At 40.8% G+C, this 18187-nt stretch overlaps 2 protein-coding genes across 9 annotated transcripts in view; one reads left to right on the plus strand and one right to left on the minus strand.

Moving 5' to 3' along the window:
- Positions 1–18187, plus strand: part of LOC108714052 (zinc finger protein 276-like) — a 278865-nt gene that overhangs the window by 259233 nt on the left and 1445 nt on the right. For 6 of the 8 annotated variants that reach the window (XM_041589544.1, XM_041589533.1, XM_041589539.1 and 3 more), the window contains 4 exons: positions 3613–3765; positions 5424–5527; positions 14843–14883; positions 16005–16161. In XM_041589544.1, coding sequence (XP_041445478.1) covers positions 3613–3627 — 15 coding nt within the window. In that variant the 3' untranslated portion in view covers positions 3628–3765; positions 5424–5527; positions 14843–14883; positions 16005–16161. Of the gene's footprint in view, positions 1–3612; positions 3766–5423; positions 5528–12770; positions 12857–14842; positions 14884–16004; positions 16162–18187 lie in introns of those variants that run through there. The other 2 variants (XM_041589535.1, XM_041589534.1) reach the window with 2 other exon arrangements.
- On the minus strand, positions 2278–3613 carry LOC121402814 (serine/threonine-protein kinase N2-like). Its single transcript, XM_041589552.1, has 3 exons — positions 3252–3613; positions 3064–3144; positions 2278–2814 (listed from the first exon to the last, which is right to left on the minus strand). Exons 1-3 carry the CDS (start codon positions 3312–3314, stop codon positions 2614–2616), a joined length of 345 nt encoding a protein of 114 aa, XP_041445486.1. The 5' UTR covers positions 3315–3613; the 3' UTR covers positions 2278–2613.

Genomic DNA, 18187 nt, shown 5'->3' on the forward strand with positions numbered 1-18187 from the left:
TCTGCCCCTTAAGGTATGAAAATCCAAATTATGGAAAGATCCATTATCCGGACAACCCCAGGTCCCAAGCATTCTGAATAACACGTCCCATACCTGTATATGTATTTAAACGTTCAAATTTGCAATCTTCGCCCTTTTTTCTATTCAGTATGTCACAACCATTTTGTAAACTACATCCATTTTTAAGGATAGCACAAATACTCTTAATGAAAGTGATTAAACTAACTGTCTAGTTTTACAATCTGTGTGAGCTCTTCAGAACCTGTGGGTAAGTTCCTGACACAAATGACATCTTCATGGTGAGTGTGGGGTGAAGGGAGTTATACCTGTTTTGGGATCATTAAAGCATCTCTTAAACTGAAAGGCTGATTAATATGAACAGTCATTTTTCTGCTAGTATAAACCCAGCTTGGATGTTCAGTAGGTCCATCATATTTTTTATAGGGAGGCATACAAAATTATTTTGACTATAATTCTGCCTTGTTCATTTCATTATTTATGGGCATAGCTTCATATGGTAGTGTGGTTCTCAAGCAACATTTGTAATAAAGTGTCTGTTTGATGAAGATAACTCTTAACGCTGGTAATGTATTTCTTTATTTATTTTGCACTCTGCTCTTTTTCTTTAGCCTTTGTAGGATGACTTCTTGGCAGGGCCGGAACTAGGGTAGGCAGAGTAGGCATGTGCCTAGGGCACAAAGCTGGGTGGACATCAGGCACTTACCTTCTTTGCCCCTTAGCCCTGTTCCCTTTTTGTGAATGCGCACACGTCTTTTGGGTGCTGCGACCGGCCAGGTTACCTAGGGCGTCTGTCTGTCCTGGCGCTGCTTAGTAGATAGAGGGTATTACAGTCTCTAGCAGTGCTATCCAACTGGCCAGATGCGCCCCGCCACCCCCCCCTTGTGTGGCCCATCACATGAAAGTCTGCCATTTGTCATTTCATATTTAATATATTTAAATATATTACAATATATGGACAAACAATCCCTGTTTTGTTTGAAGGGTAAGGCATTTTAGTAGCTTACGGACAAAATGTTTCAATATCCATAATATATTGATAATGGGTTGAGTGCAGAGGACCTTTTGTATTTGTCTTTGAATTTTATGGTAACAGCCTCATTGTACCCCTGCTTAATGTTTTGAAAAATTAGTGGTGAGCACAACTTTCCCTACTCACAATACCAGACCCTAAAGACTCTCTCTTCTGTATTCTCCTTATGATTACATGCTATCTTGATGCCACATGACACCAAATGTTATATTCTAACTACCCCTTTTCATCAGAAATAGTTTGCATTCATCTCATCACCTTTCACTGAATGGTTTCTAAGGCAAATGGGACCGTTGCAACAACACAGCAGCTTCTAAACAGATTGGCAGATTCTAAACCCAATTGGTATTGGGTTTATTGGCTTCACACTTCCATTTGCCTTTCCCTGTACATATTAACCTGGCTTTTTTAAGGAACAACCAACCCTTTATACCCAGCCCCTTAATACCCAGAATAAAGACAAACACACACAGAGGCTTTGTGGTTAATCTGTGTAAATCACAGCTTTATTGATGGAATAAATTAGGCTTTTTGATCCTGAGGAAGGCAAAAACCCTCGGAAGCTCGGCCAATATGCTTCACTAGAGGGAAAAATTCCTTCCTGACTCCTTATCGGCAATCGGATTTGCTCCCAAGATCAATGTCACATTTAATCAAGGCAAACAGGGTGAGGGACATAGAAAGGAGTATGGCAGCATATACGTGAGCGCCTTTAAGCTACTAGGTGAACGCTGCATTTCATTCCATTTTACTAGACCCGAGGCAGTCTGCAGACCCGGCTTCTGCAGTCTGACGGATGGAGTGAAACGGAATGCAAGGGCTACAGAGTGGCTTAAGGGTGCACCTATATATAAAGCCATGTTTTGAATAAAAGGGGAGGCACCACTGGTGGAATTGTGGTAGAAGGAAAAGAAGCAAAGGGGAATATGGGAGCATATACATGATCACCGTTAAGCTGCTAGGTGAATGCTGCATTCCTCTTCATTCCATTAGACCCCCCAGGCAGCCTGCAGAACCCGGCTTCTACAGTCTGAGGGATGGCATGAAAAGGAATGCAGGGTCTACTGAGCGGCATAAATGTGCTTATGTGTATTCAACCATATCCCTGTCCCCAGTATGTACTGCTTGCCTCTTCTGGCAGCTGTGATTCAGATATTTGTGTGTGCGTGTGTATGTAAAGATGTATATATATATATATATAAACATGTTTTAACGTTTTTTAACTATTTACAAGAAAAATTATAGAAGAGGAGTAGGTAAGGGTGATAAATGGTGAGGGATATATTCTTATTTAACAATATGTACATAATGGCAGCCTACTGCCTCAAAAATGTGCCACTCTGTAGGAGGCATTGCCAAAAGTCCAGTTCCCGGTTGCTGGTAGGTTGACTTCTGTAGACCTGGAAAAGGAGAAACAGTAAATTTGTGCAGCAGCCACTAACTTGATCCCTTTATCCTGCCTTCCATGTTCCAGGCTGTGTTGGATTCTTGTTCTTTTACATCATTAGCCTGGCAAGATGATGTCTGTTATTCCTTCTTGGACTCCCATCTTCTATTTGCAGCTAACATGCTGCATAAGCAAAGTCATAGAAGGCGTCTGAGATTTCTTCTGCCATTTCAGCGCAGATGCCTTTGGGTGGAGTTAAATTGGGAGCCAGCTTTGTAAATCTCTCATCAAAATATTTCAGGTCCTCTGGACCTTTTAGTTGTGGAACAAAAGGGGGCTGCGCTTTCTGCTCCAACATAGCATTCCAGTCGAAATCCTGCAACGTAGACAATAAAAAATGTAATTCAGAGGCACTTAATGTTGAATTATTATCCCAGGCATGATATTGCTTAATGTTAATGTGAAACTGGGGAGATGACTCTTCATTGCTAGACAAGGTGGGACCGTAGCCGCAAACTTTCTATACAGCTATTATCTGTGCGTACAGCACAATAGATCCTAGAATATTTGTCACTGTAATGACAAATGAAAGGCGAAATATTGGAAATGATAAATTGAAACTTACTTTGAAGAAAGGATGTGCCGCGACATCAAAAGCCCCATCCACAGCAGAGCCCAGCCGATCTTCTACATTCTTTTCTAAGAGCTAAAATGAGAAAAGTGGTGTTACCCACACAGGAGTGTTCTGCCTATATGGGATAATAAGTCACAATTAGCTGATCTGAATCTATTGATGTTACTGGGACAACTTACCTCTGATATTAGGCTTCTTGCATCTGTGTGCAGGGTTGGTGGGTACACTGGTTCCTGTTCCATAATTGAATCAAATAGACATTCCTGGTCTTTTCCAGTGAAGGGTCTCTGTAAGGCAGAACATCAGCATTTTTATAGCAGAATGGATACAGTAGTGGTTAAGTGATGCATATGTGCAAAGTACTGGTGTCATTGAGTTTGAAATGTGTTTGATCCCTGCGTCGCTGTTACTTTTATAAGCAGAGAAAATAATGAATAATGAAAGATGAGAGTCTCTGGCACTTCCAGAAAGATCTTATTTTTACTGTATTTTACATTTTCATTCAAACTACTAATTGAGCTCTCTGCTTACCTTCCCTAGGAGCATCTCGTATAAGATCACCCCTAAAGCCCACCAGTCCACAGCCTTGGTGTAATGCTCTCCGTTGACAACTTCTGGAGCCATATAGGCAGGGCTTCCTACTGCGCCACTGATGCTGCCGTTGGGTGCAAGTCCTAAAACACGAGAGGAAAGGTAAGTAAAGTGAAGGCCGTCACAGCTGATTTATGAATAGTAACACATAATGACCACAGAACTGGGCACAACAGAACTACTGTTCCAGCTCAGTCAGATCAGTTCATTTGGAAATGAAGATTTCTAAAGTGCATTTATGGTATAGAAACTGTGGATTATAAGGTAAACTTACCATCTATGCTGAGGCCGAAATCTGCAATTTTGACATAACCTCGGCTGTCTACGAGGAGGTTGTCAGGCTTCATGTCTCTGTAATAAATACAAAAGAATGTTATGTAATATCTTGTTCTGTATGTGCCAGAACAATGTATTTCCTGCTAGTCACATGAAGACGTAAGCTGTCAAACCAACACTTTTTTTTGCTTACCTATGTACAATGCCTTTTCCATATAACTCCTCCAAACCCAGTGTAATACAGGCTGCGTAGAACCTACAAAATAATTAAAATACAAAGTCATTAAACGTTTATCCAGTAGTTTAGTCAGTTGGCTAAATAACCAGATAATGTATGATTTAGCAACAACTTTGTTTGTTCTGCCAATCCTATCACCTGAGCAGCCCACAAATGAAGCTTTGAGTGGGAATAGCCATGTACTTCCTTCTGTGACAACTCTGGGCAATATTAATGGTTCTGCTCTGGTGAAATGATTGTCTTACGTCAAATGCCCCCATGTGAACCCCACTGAAAGTACATTCCTGCTTACCTAGCCCTCGGTATGTCAAAAGTTCTAGCCTTCTGCAAGTGGGTCCTTACACTGCCACCGGCAGCAAACTCCATTACAAAGAAGAGCATATTCTTTGTATGGAAAGTGGCGTATAAATTGACAGTATAAAGGCTCTCCTTGGTGATTTGCATGACGCGTTTCTCTGTCAAGATTCTGAAAAAGAAAATCATGGAAATGTGGCATTAGCATTTATTAAAGAACAAATTACAGTAGAACACGGTGCAAAATTGTTGGAATTATGATCATTCCCTGAGAACTGACCCATCAATGTCATCAGAGGTGTAGATCTTCTCTTTGGCCATGGCTTTTACAGCACAATATTTCTTTGTGGTATTGTGCTGAATAAGGAGAACCTGGAATGAGAGAAAGCATTTAGTTAGCCTGAATGAGACAATAAATGTACCAATACTTCTAATGAACTGAGAAAATTACCTTTCCGAATCCACCTTTGCCTAGTAGGGCACAGCGGCGGAGGTCTTTCTGGCAAATACCGCTGAATTCCAGGTCTCTGAAAAGGAAATTGCAGATTTAGACCCACTTCATAAAACAGAATGTTCTTCCAGTGTTGTAAGCGTTTGCTGTTTCATCTTACATTGGTTCCTGTGCCTCATCCATCGGGGGCTCTGCTTCTTGATGTTCCTCTGGCTCCTTACTTGCTTCTGGAGCAGCACTGGGGCCATCAGGGGATGACTCCTTTGATGTTTCACATGGGGCTTCCTCTACATCTACAGACACCTCGCTATGAGTATAAAGGCAAAGTTAATGTCATTGCTTTTGGACATATTCATTTCCACAATTTTAGTGTCACGTACAAATAGTAGAAGTTATTGGTACAGGGTAAAAAGAATTTTTCATAAGTACCAATGGGCAGAAAAAAGATCTTTTCTATGTATAAGAATATGTATAATACCGTATGTCTTCTTTTTCTTCCAGCTCTAGTACCGGATGTTCTGTCCTTGGGCTGAGCTCTTCAGCGGGGTCAACTGGCATTTCAAGAGATGCTTCTCCCTCCTCGCTGGACTGCACATTATCTGTTGGTACGTCACTATAAAGATAATTAAATTTTAAGTTTAATTTCTTTTAATACATCTATTTTAAGTTGGAATCTTAGGTTTTTTATCCCTGTTAGTACCATATGTATGAAGGGGAAATTAGCAGCACTACAGAAGGAAATGTATAAATTCAATTGTAAAGTAAAAAAAAGGCCTCATAGCTATATATAAGATTTGGACTCCCACATGGACCTTACCATTTGTCCTCAGTCTCAGATACCTCAGCATGAGGTGTGTCTTCTTCTGACTGGGAAGTCATGCCATCTGCAGGCTCCTCACTTATATTATAAAAGAAAGAACAATTATTAGTTGTTACCGTCATAACATTATCTGTATCAGAAGAAAAAGTTTGGGAAGGCTTAAAACATTCCACATACCTGTTGGAGATCAGCTCCACCTCGGTGGTATCAGGAACTGGTTCCTCTTCAGAAATGGAAAGCTGAATCTGTAGACAAACCAATCTACTTACGTGTGAAGAAGAGTCACTGGAGCACTGTGACATCTCTTGCACTTCAGCTGCAGTGGCCTCCTGCGCTGCTGGGAGTTTGTCACTATGATATGAAGTGACAGGGCCACTTGAGGGACTCTCCAGATTGTCAGTAACATCTGCAAAAGTGAAAGGCCATTTTATTTATTTATCCCAACTCAGTGTGATGTTTCCCTGTAATAATATTTCTGAATTTTGAAATTGCTTGACACCCTGCTATGTTCAGTGATACCCATGGAGTGACAGCAGGAGACAAATCAAAACAAACTTCCATATCTCACCTGGGCTCTCCTCATTGTCTCTCAGGGCAAGCGCCTCATCCGGTTTCTGAAGGGCAGATTTAAGGCTTTTAAGCTTCTTCTCTGACTCCTTCCAGATCTTGTTTGCTTGAGCTAAGATCTTCCTGCTGCTCGTCGATTCGTCGAGTCCGTCAGCCCCAGCTGTCTGGATCTTCCTAACCAGATGTTCTCGTAAATCCAGGGAATTTGGCCTTGACCAGTGATGAGCTTGGTCAAGTGATGAATAAGAATCGTCCTGTAAAGGTGAAACAAAACCCGTGAGAAACCCATAAACATTTAAGTAATGGGGCATGGCTACCTGGTCTATGTGAGCGGACGTTCTCTTGAGGGGCTCCGCTGCTCCCGATCCTTTTTCTCATGTTATTTGCCTAACTACCTGCTGAACAGGGGGCTTTTGGATGTCTTTTTGCTTGGCTGTCTTAAGTCTACAATATGGGGCAAAAAAGCCACGGAAACTGCTGCTAAGTTGAGAAAGTTCGCCAGAGAGGGATGGCGCAGCTCCGCATCGCACCCTTTCCTCAGACTAGTCACCTTCCGAGGGCCCTGCCGGTAATCCGGAAGCTTCCTTAACAGATTTGCTAATGGAAATTAAGGCCAACAGGGATATTTCGACAACTCTTATTATGGCAAAAACAGAGGAGTTGACGGTGGAGTGCTTCCATATTAAAGCAAGATATGCAAAGGCTGCGTGAACGCACTGTGGAAGCTGAGCAGCGTATTAACGCATTGGAGAATGTCTGCAATCCTCTTCCACAGCAGTTACAGGATTTACAGCGTTCGCAGTGGCAGGCTAAGGCTGATGACTTAGAGAACCGCCTAAGGCGTAATAATGTGCGGCTAGTCGGCTTTCCGGAACGGGCAGAGGGTGACGACGCTGAGTGCTTTGTGGAGGAATGGCTGCGAGAAACTTTTGCGGTAAACAATCTCTCCTCTGAAGGCCCCTATCCCGGGGGCCCCTCCTAGAGCCCTGATAGCCCATATCCTGAATGCCAAGGATAGGGATACAATACTTTCAATGGCCAGAGTTAAAGGGCAACTACTATATGAGAACACAAAAATTGTAATTTACCCTGACTTCTCGCTTAAAGTACAAAAACAACGGGCCAGATTCCAGGAAGTCAAGCGAAAGCTTCTGGATCAAAAAATAGTTTATTCTATGCTCTACCCAGCGCGCCTCAGGGTTCAGGCGAATGGAACTACGCATTTCTTTACTTTACCACAAGATGCTTCTGCGTGGCTGGAAGCAGCAAATGTTTAAAGCATTTCTATATCGGCAGGTTGAATGGAGTGATGCCCACCTGCTACATGTTTATACAACTTGTTTTTTTAGAAAGCCTAGTTGCTCAATTGGATCGCCATAATTTCCTTTAAAAGTTATTATATCAGCTGATGAACGGTTCCACGTATGTGCTACCTTGTGGGCAGATGTCTACGCAGAACTGCTTCATACTTTGCTACGTACATGGAAGCTTCTCTATGATAAAGCCTGAAATTTGTTATAGAGATCTGTGCTTATTTTGCCAGCATTTGCAATGGTCTACTTGCCCCACAAGTTATTGGGTTTCCTTGTCTTTTCTACGTCCATGACCGATTGTTATTCTGACTATGGATCCCTTGTGGTATATGGGGACTTGTTTGGACTTGTCAGTGAGCTGGGAAAAGCAGCTTGTTTTTTTTTTATTTTTTAGCTATTGCTATGTATGTGTTGGGTCCAATGAGTATTCACAATGCTGATACTGTATGTATATATTGGGTGATGTGGTTATATGGTTCTGGTTATAGTGGCTTCGGAGCAGTGGAGCCCCACCCCTCACGATTCTACCTCCTCAACGCCATTTACGTTGTCCCTACCCAGGTTTGCCTCCCCATTGCTTAATACAGCATTATTGTTGCTACTGTTGGGTTCTAGGGTTTAATTCTGCTCAAAGTTGGGTCTGAGCGGAAAGGGTGGTAATGTTTTCCGTCATTTTGGCGGTTAGCATGGGATGGGCTGTAAATAGTTCTGTAATTTTGTTCTCAGGTAGCTCAGGCAACAGACACGTAATGGTCCTGAAACTTCTGATAAGCTGTTTAACTCACGGGAACAATATAGATTATGGCTAAACCCCTTTCAATTTCAACATGGAATGTTCGGGGCCTTAATGACTGTGTGAAACGAAAGCTAGTGTTAGATTTGTCAAAAAAAAAGACATCAGAGCTAATTATGTTACAAGAAACTCACCTGTTAGGGAGTAAAGTGTTAACTCTAAAAAGACCGTGGGTTGGTTGGGCCTTTCATTCCTCCTTTTCAACATATACGGGGGGAGTAACTACACTTATCAGAAAGTCAGCGAATTTTCGACTCATTTCTGTACATTCAGATCCACAAGGGCATTTTGTTTTTATTCACTGCTATCTCAACATGAAGGAAACTATTTTGGCTAATATTTATCTTCCACCTCCCTATTCTGACAAATGTATTATTCAACTAATGTCTTATGTAGCAGATTATCCAAGGGCCCAAGTAATAGCCTCTGGTGATTTTAACACTGTATTGGATGATTGTATGGATAGACAGCGTATCCGGGGGAACAATCCAGTAGATTAGATCCACTAACCTCTTTATGTAAATGTCTACTATGGGCCTTCAAGAAGCATTGAGGCATATACACCCACAAGAAAGGGGGTTTTCCTGTTTTTCAGCCTCTCATATGTCCCTATGATATGGCTTTTGTCTCTAGTGATTTACTGCCTAACATCCGTACGGCCATTTACCTCCCAAGAGGAATTTCAGACCATGCCCCATTGCAAGTGATTTGGGATAATGGGACCCCTTTGCATTCTCAGATTCAGTCATGGTCCTTTAATCCTATTTGGTTGGAAATTATAAATAATAATGAGGGATTAGAATTTAGAATAGAGTAATTTTTTCACCATAATTTAACTACAGATAATATTGAAATAGCTTGGGATACCTTTAAGGCCTACTTTCGAGGCCTACTACATTCTGAAATCACTGCAATTAAAAAAGCTTCTGCACGGGATGAAACTAATTTAGAGCAGCGAGTTTGGCAATTGACTGTACAGAGTCATATTGATCCTAGCCCACAGAACTTCCAACTTTTAAGACAGGCTGAAACTGAGTATAATTCCCTGTTGCAACAAAAAGCTAAGAGAGGTTTATTGTTTAATAGAGCAAATTATTTTGAACATAGTGAAAGAGCAGGCAAGTTACTTGCTTATCTCTCTAAAACGCATGACCTTTGAACTTTATGATGATCATGGCCAGCTCATCACACAGACTAGTCTAATTAAAGAGACCTTCGCTAATTTCTATAAAACCCTATATATGTCCAGATTGCAAAACAGTGCACAGGAAGTTTCACAATTTCTGAACGAGGCCCAGCTCCCTCAGCTCTCAGAAGAACTAAATCTTTCTTTAGGTTAGGATATTTCTGAGCTGGAAGTATATGAGGCCATTAAGCTCTTTCCCTCCCATAAGGCTCCCGGACCTGATGGTCTCCCTATGAAAGATTCCATAAAGCTCTAGTCCCCCATCTGCCGAAACCTTTTAATAAAGCCATAGCTACAGGTCTTTTGCCACCTTCCTTATATAATTCTACAATAGTGCTGCTTACTAAACCAGGCAAGGACAATAAATACTGTGATGCCTATAGACCCATTTCCCTGCTGACAGCAGATATAAAAATCTTTGCCACATTATTAGCGCTCAGGTTAGGACGGATCATTTTAAATTTGGTGCATGAAGATGCAAATTCAGACAACTGATATGGGCTAATTCTCGGTGTAGATTGAAATTAGTAACTTTAATGAGATCTAAGACCAATGCCGGGATATCCTTTTCTGAAATGTTTTTGTATTATTTGTTAGCTCAACTGTCTCATTTCAGTACTTGGCTAGATAACACACACCACCAAACTCTAAAAGATATATGGGCATTACTAACTGGTAAGGAGGACCAGCCTATAGTTTGGATGTTACAAAAAGTACCCAAAAATGTGAAACAGTCACCTGTTCATCCCATGATTCGTTATATGTCCCGGGTATGGTTAATGGCACTACAAATAACTAAAGAGCAACATACAGATGAAAGTTTGGTCTGATAAAGGCATTGTTACAATAGGGGAAATATGGTCTGAACGGGGCATCTTTACGTTTAGAGACAACAGTCTACCGGATTGCCAGGAAATCGGTGGTTTCAACATTTGGGAGTGCGACAAGCCCTTATGGCTACGCATCATTTAAAGGCTATACAGGTTAATGAGAATACGCTGCTATATGCAGTGTTATTGCAGGCTAGTAATGATGCCCCATTGGAAACTCTTCTGGTTAAATGGGAAACAGCAGTGGATATTATTCTAGATGAGGAATGGCAAGAGGCCCTTGAGTCTCCTCAAATAGTCTTTGTATGTTATAAATTGAAAATGGTTCAATTATATTACATAGGGCGTATCTTACTCCAGTAAGATTGCACTTGATAAGCCCTGCTATACCTGAGGTCTGTAATAGGTGCATTGTGGAAAGGCACGTTAGTACGTATGTTATGAGAATGTAATGTTATTAAACCTTATTGGGCTTAAGTTTTAAATCATCTAGAGAATATTTCAGGGGTTGTCATTCCTAGAACATCTAAGGTCTGCTTACAGAATATCCTGGGTCGTACGGTCTCTAATCAGTATACCAGAATATTTATTCAAGAATCTCTCTTCTTGGCTAAAAAACTTATAACCCAAAATTGGAAAAGTAGAACTCCCCCAGAAATTCAAGTATGGATAAATATCATACAGGATACTTGTAATTTTGAACGTATAATTTACTTTAAAAGGGGTTGTCCAGATAAGTTCTATAAAATATGGGATAAATGGGTTGATACATTTTCCCAAATTCAAACTGTTAATGCTTAGTGAATAATTGGCTATTTTATTCAGCCTTTCATTGTTATATGAAAAGGATGCTAGTGGTGGGTATTCTGTTGGGTGTGCAGTGAATTGCTCTTAATAACAAAGGTGTGCAACAGCAGCATATTTAATATTGACTATAATTTTGTGTTTTATATGTTTGTAAACATCTGTAATACTGAATACGAAACACTTTTTTTGCCAATAAAAGCTACCTGAATTAAAAAAAAAACAAAAACATTTCATCCCCATGTATCCCATTGACACACAAACTGCAGTGTCTGTATAGAATACTTATTATCCTAGTAATATTGCTCCTTCCCCCCATTCCTCTTAAGCAGTAACCTAAGACTGCCACATGTTGCTTCATATATATTCACATACCCACCAACTGAATATAACGGTTATTGTAAGTCACACATGTATCCCCAATGCAGCCTCCTCCCAATGCTCAAAACATTCAATGAAAGGCTTAATATTTCCATCACACTTACCATATCAAAACACTGAGTTTTGCAGGGAAAAGCGCCCATTTTCACTCCTACATGGAAAAAAAAAAAGATGTTTATATTTAGGAATTATAAAGAAATTAATTCTAAACAGCACAATCAAAAATCTAATCAAAAATATATTGTTGTACATCACTTTAGGGCTGTGGAACATGGGGGCATTTGTTCCCTTACTAAACCATGGATTTGTCGGCAAACCGACCTAAACACCAAAACGGCAAAGGCAGAAGGCAGTTTCCAGCGATATTGGTGGATCACCTCATGTGGAAGATACAGCATATTCCACATGTTAGTAAAGGGAAAAACATTATTGGGAAATTTGCTGCCTGGCATCACAGATTTCCTCATGTACCTTTAATTTAGCCTTAGAACAATAAAGACAAGGCTTATAAGGGGTATAGGTTCCAGATCCAAGTACCTCTAAGGTGATGGCAAGGTGAAATGGCCTCTCTTGTGGGCAGCAAAGCCTCCAAAAATAACATTCCCCATTTCTATTAGTCACATGTGATTTGGGTTAGAAAGCAGTGTGAGTACAAAAAGGTGTTCAGTAGGGACATAGGTGTCAGGCGATATTAGGGGAATAAGGTCAATATGGGGAATGTAGCATAAAAGAACCCTGAAAGCAAATTTTCAAGATTACCTCTTAAGTGAAGTTCTTCAGATGACAGAAGATGAGCAAAAAAACCCCAAAAGCCCGAGATGTTTTGGCTTTTGGCTAAAATACAGGGGCCGGCACAAGGCCGGGGAACCCCGGAGGGTCTCCCTCTTTAGATTGTGGCTCTCCTTATATGTGTTCACAGACAAATGTAAAAATCTGAATTAAGGAGATGCCAGAAAAAAAACCATCCAAAATCGCTGATAAATTGCAAAAAAATAAGCAATCCGCACACTGTAGCAATCTGTATAGGGAAGAGAATAAATTGACAAATTAGCTTCAGAGATAATGCATGTAGCACTTAATATTTCCTATAAAATACAGAGGAAGGCAGAGATCTGGCTATTTTACCCTTAACTCAAGCTTTGTATCATTCCCAGCAGGTACTGGCCCTCAGTTTATACAATATAGTACCTCATAGCAGCCAATCAAAAATGAACACTGGTACAGTGAGAGTGAAGTACATCAAGAGTCAAGTCAAGAATGAGTTTATTGTCATTTCATCCATATACGTTTGTACATTACACAGTGAAACGAAACAGCGTTCCTCTAGGACCATGTTGCTACATAAGATCACTGTCCAGATGCAGATTGCCCAGTGTTCACCCCTACCCCCTTGCTATAGGAAACATTTAGCAATTAAATATTATTATTCATTAGTATTCAATACCATGTACCTTGTTGCCCCCCCCCCCCCGTAAAAGGAAAAAACATTGCATTGTATTCCATTAAATTCAGTTGCAAGGTTGGTATATCAGAACAGGGCAGATACCCAGGGACAGAGGAACAAAACTCTACAAAATTCTAAGGAGCCTGTTAATACTGGGCATAAATATAAAATATTTATGGGGAGGCACGGGGGTCCCCAAATGTTATCTGTTTATGGACTCCAAGTGGGAAAAAGAGTATATTTGCTGTCAGCCCTTCATAACTGTCAAATCCTGGGTCTGTGTCTCCCAACCAGATTAAAGGCATCTCATAAGCCCATTTTAGGGGAAAATTCTATAAAATCTGTGATCGGAGCAACACTCGTTCGTCTGGGAGGGCATAACCCAACTATTTCCCTTTTATTTCTCTAAAATATGGCTTATTTGGCAAAAAAATGTCTCAGAGGGAAAGTACACTCATCACCCTGCCAACCAACGGACTAAACCAACTGTCAATCCTTAGGTGTAAATTCACCTCTCATCCCTGCTCTTAAATCATGAGACTTATTAATACAAGTTATTGTGTAAAAGGAAAAAGCATTGCTATTTATTCCATTCAATTGAGTTACATGTGAAGGTTGGTACATAAGAGCAGGGCAGAGGGACAAAACTATAAGGAGCTTGTCAATACTGGGCATAAAAATAAATTATTTTATTGTGAGGCACAGGGGTCCCCAAATGTTACCTACTTATGGGGTTGCTGTAGAAAAAGTGTATATTTGCTGGCAGCCCTGCATACCTGCCAAATCCTGGGTCTGTGTCCCACAACAGAGCTAAGATTAAATGTATCTCCAAAGTCCATTTTAGAGGAAAATTCTCCAAATTGCCTAAAATCAGTGAGAGTATCAATACCTGTTAGCCTGGGGGGCATCACCAAACTGTTTTCCCTCTTTTTTATAGCTAAAATGAGCGTTATTTGACAAAAAATCTCAGAGGAAATATACACTTACCTCTCGCTGCAATGCCAACCAACGGACTAAACCAACTGTCAAATCCCTAGTTGTAAAGTCACCTCTGTTCCCTGCTCTTAAAGGGGAAGTGTACCCTGTTGATGAGTGGGGTTTATATGGCAGTTATTTCTGTTTAGATGTGCAGTATATACATAGGTTATTATTTAAGCAGAGCATTGCTTTTTATTTATGGCCTATTGAGTCAGTGCAGTTACTGTGCTGCCATATCTGTAGGGTCCTTTCATTCATCAGCCATGGATTCAATCACTGTGCGCTGGGGAGACTCTTTAATCAGACAGCAGACCCCTGGGGACACAGGAAAGTACAGAGGCCATGGGAGAGATTAGTTTGTGAACCTTCCTTCATCTTTATCCCCAAACACTGTTTCTATGACTATGATTTATAAGAATTTATGCCGGTCAAGATTAATATGTATATAGTATGATATATTCTGCAGCTCATAACAGAGATTATACATTATTCCCATCAGTCCCTGCCCCAGTAGAGCTTACAATGTAATGTCCCTGTCACATTCACACATGCAACTCACCAAAGTCCAGTGACTTGCTAATTGTAATGGAAACTTTTCATTTTAAAGAAATCCCTAAATGTATTGATTACATGCAAATTATTACATCAGGGATGGGCTCTTTAATGCAATGCTGTAGAATTTCAACTCCCAGCATCCCCACTGGAATATCTAACTTGAAGCCCATGATTAAATTACTGGTATTACTAAGCAATTCCTGTACTTGTCTCTCTGTAACTCACTGCTGCTATATGTTTCCCTTGCAGCCTCAAAGAAGCCTCTGCTCCCCACGCCCAATGACAAAAGGGTATGTATATTGTTATCTACTGCCCCACATTCTGCAACACTTACAGCTTTCCCAACTCCAAGGTATCTCTATCCATCTATCTGTTTGTCCGTCTTTCCAGTGAAACAGTACAGGATCCCAGACAAATATTTCCTGTCCTAGAAGCACATCTTCAGCTTTATTCCCAAACTTATTATAGGAGAAACAAACCCTTAATGAAAAAAAAACCCCAACCCTACATAGACCTCCAACCCCCCCCAGACTAGCTGCCCCCCTGGGCTAATTCCCCTAACTCTTTACTTACCCCTCCATGCAGATTCTGTCCAGCGGAGTTCACGGGTGCCATCTTTTTCTCTTCAGTAATCTTCGTAATGAGACTGGCGAAGTGGCGCATGCGCAGTTGGAGCAAATTTCTGTTTGGCGACAACTGCGCATGCGCCGAAACTCATGAAAATTGGTGAATTGCTGGTCTCATTCCAACGATTACTGAAGCAGCTGAAGATGGTGCCTGTAAACTCCGCTGGAAAGAATCTGCACGGAGGGGTAAGTAAAGAGTAAGGGGCATTTGCCAGGGGGGCAGATAGGCTGGGGGGAGGGGGGTCCACGTAGGGTATGTTTTTTTTTTTTTTTTTTTTTAAACTGAAAGTTTTATTAAGCAGTTTCATATATGCAACAGGGGTATGTTTTTTTATTAAGGGTTTGTTTCTCCTTTAACCACCACCAGCATAATGGAACACCGTGTCGGATTGGGCCAGCCGAACCATGTTCCCCTGATCAGGCACCCCCTTAAGAAAAACTTTTGTTGCTGCTTTTCTCTACACAAGCATGCTGTGCGAAGGCAGCACAGCATTCGCGTTCATGCAGGGGGAAGCCGGGAGGGGGCCCCCCGATGACTGCCTGGAGGGGTCTTCATGTGGCAGTCCCAGTGGGCCCCCATTACTCCAGTCTGACCCTGAATCTGCATGTCAATGTTTATCTAGTTTTCTTTTTGTTCTCTTGTCTGTTAGCCTGTATCTGTCTCTCTTCCTTTAGTGTGTATATCCGGCTGATGAATTCTGAAGTGAGGGTCAGTGTTAAGCCCAGATCTCTGTTCTGGTGGATCAGTCTGATCATACGTTACATTTCTTTTGTCTCTCCTTTAGGAGTGTAGGTGTAGGAGATGTTCAGTGAGGGCAAAATATGGTTAGAAAATCTTTTCAACTCGAAGCTGTGGAGAAAACCTTAGCAGGACTGAGGCTCTTCAAACCCAAGATGTCTTTCGAAAGTGGGTACATGCAGATGAACAACGGCTGGCAAAAGGTATGAGAGATTAGGTTTATGTACACTGTTAATGTAATGAAATAAAGCAGTCAGATATTCTGGTCCAATACAATAGTGACTTTATAACTCAGCCTGCAGCCTTGAGCCTTTATATTGTCACAGAACCCTTAATGATCTCTAATATTCTTATATTTTACAGTTTGGGGAAAATTATCCTTTATAATAAATGTGATACATTATCCCTTGTGATACCCAGAGTTCCCTGTATAACACAGCCTGCAGCCTTGTGCTTTAATATGGTCACAGTACCCTTCAGTGACTGTATCTCCTCCATATTAACTTAAAAATGTGGGATACCCAGGTGCTACTGTACTACAATTCCCATGTATTATGAAAAATGAAAGCTTGATGGGAGTTGTAGTCAAGCAGCATCAGGGATTGATTCTGCCATACTGTTCATAAACCCTTTCCCTCAACTCATACCGAATTCAGTTCTGAATTCTAGTGGCTATTCAGCATCCTTTCTGAATTGTGTCTTGTAAAGGGAGATACCTATGCTGCCATTGGTTCAGATTATCTCTGTTACTGAGCAGGTGATTGTCTCCCTGAGATTTAGATATCCATAATTTGGGAGAATAGCCACAGATAGGGATGGGCAAATTTTTTCACCTTGTTTCGCCGCGGAAATGATGCCTAAAGACTTGGATGGAGTCGCCCATCCCTAACCACAGATATATTATGCTTCCCACACAGACAATGGCAGGTGTCTGGATGCTGAAACTTTTTAACATTTAGTAAACTTCAACAGGGTGATACTTGTTGTTGGTGCTGATAGCTCAATCATTACCCAGTATGATCTATTTTTATTGGTAATGCCACCAGTCAGTTTCATCAGCTGCATACCAAGGCCAGTACCTCTCAAAACAAATATAAATATCAGTATTGTGACCGGAAGTCCTACTTACTCATATTTAATAAGCCCTCACTAAATACTGGCGTCAACAACAATTTACATTGAATAGAATAATTTATCGTACATCAAACAATAAATGTGTATATTGAATTCATATGACAATTTCCTGTCTTAAAGGAGGTCACAGGAAACTATACACTATACAGCACCATGACCCTTGGGTCATAACACATACCTATTTTGTTTTTTGATGGATTGCCATCACTGACATTTGAGAACATCCACTTTTATGGGTGATTTTAGTTCATCTTTTTTTCAAACACTCCCATGGAGGTGGCCAAACTGTTCTGAAATAAGCTTTTAGGCCAGTATGTTAAATATTTTGAAGCTCGGTCCATGCATGGCCAGATTCAGCCAGTGATTAGTAGTAGTGGAGGTATATACTGCAGAGCTTCATAGGCAGCTCTTCTTCACTTCCAGCTGTGTCAATCATTTGGCTTGTCCTCCAGAACAAATGGAGCAATGTAAGGTGGCCATACATGTATGTGACTACTCATATGGTATCTGTCCTGTCCTCTGGCCTGAAGAGTATCACCCACTGAATGGACACCTTATATGTCAATATCTACATGGAATCTATGTTACAGCAGTGGGAGACAAATGACAAAGGAGACTTTCTTTTTACACATCACATGGCTACATTATTCAGCAATTCTGTAAAGATTTTTTTTAGAAAATAAATATTTTAGGGCGACATGGGCTTAATGCAAATGAGATCCTTGAATTTCATTTGAGCATCACACTGAAAAAATCCCAAGCAGTCAATGCTTCTGGTACTGTATTGAGACTAACATAAGTATATGATACTCAGACTAAACCTTACTATGGTCCATGGATTACAAAACTGCCACGCAGAATACAATACGATTGCAGTTAATATGATAAAGCCTAAATTAAAAGGCTTTAAAAGAGATCAAATGTCCCGTTAAGTGCACAAGTATGCTAGACAAGTCTTACCCCAGCTGACCTTCAGTCTGAATCCCACCAGCCACTGCTCTCACAGTTTATAAACCACTGCCATAGAGTATCTTTGGGTCCAAGTGTATTGCAGGTGGTCAGAAACCAAAATGGGACCTACCAAATTAGATCACA

Source organism: Xenopus laevis, chromosome 4L, assembly GCF_017654675.1.
Source record: "Xenopus laevis strain J_2021 chromosome 4L, Xenopus_laevis_v10.1, whole genome shotgun sequence".
NCBI lineage: Eukaryota > Metazoa > Chordata > Amphibia > Anura > Pipidae > Xenopus > Xenopus laevis.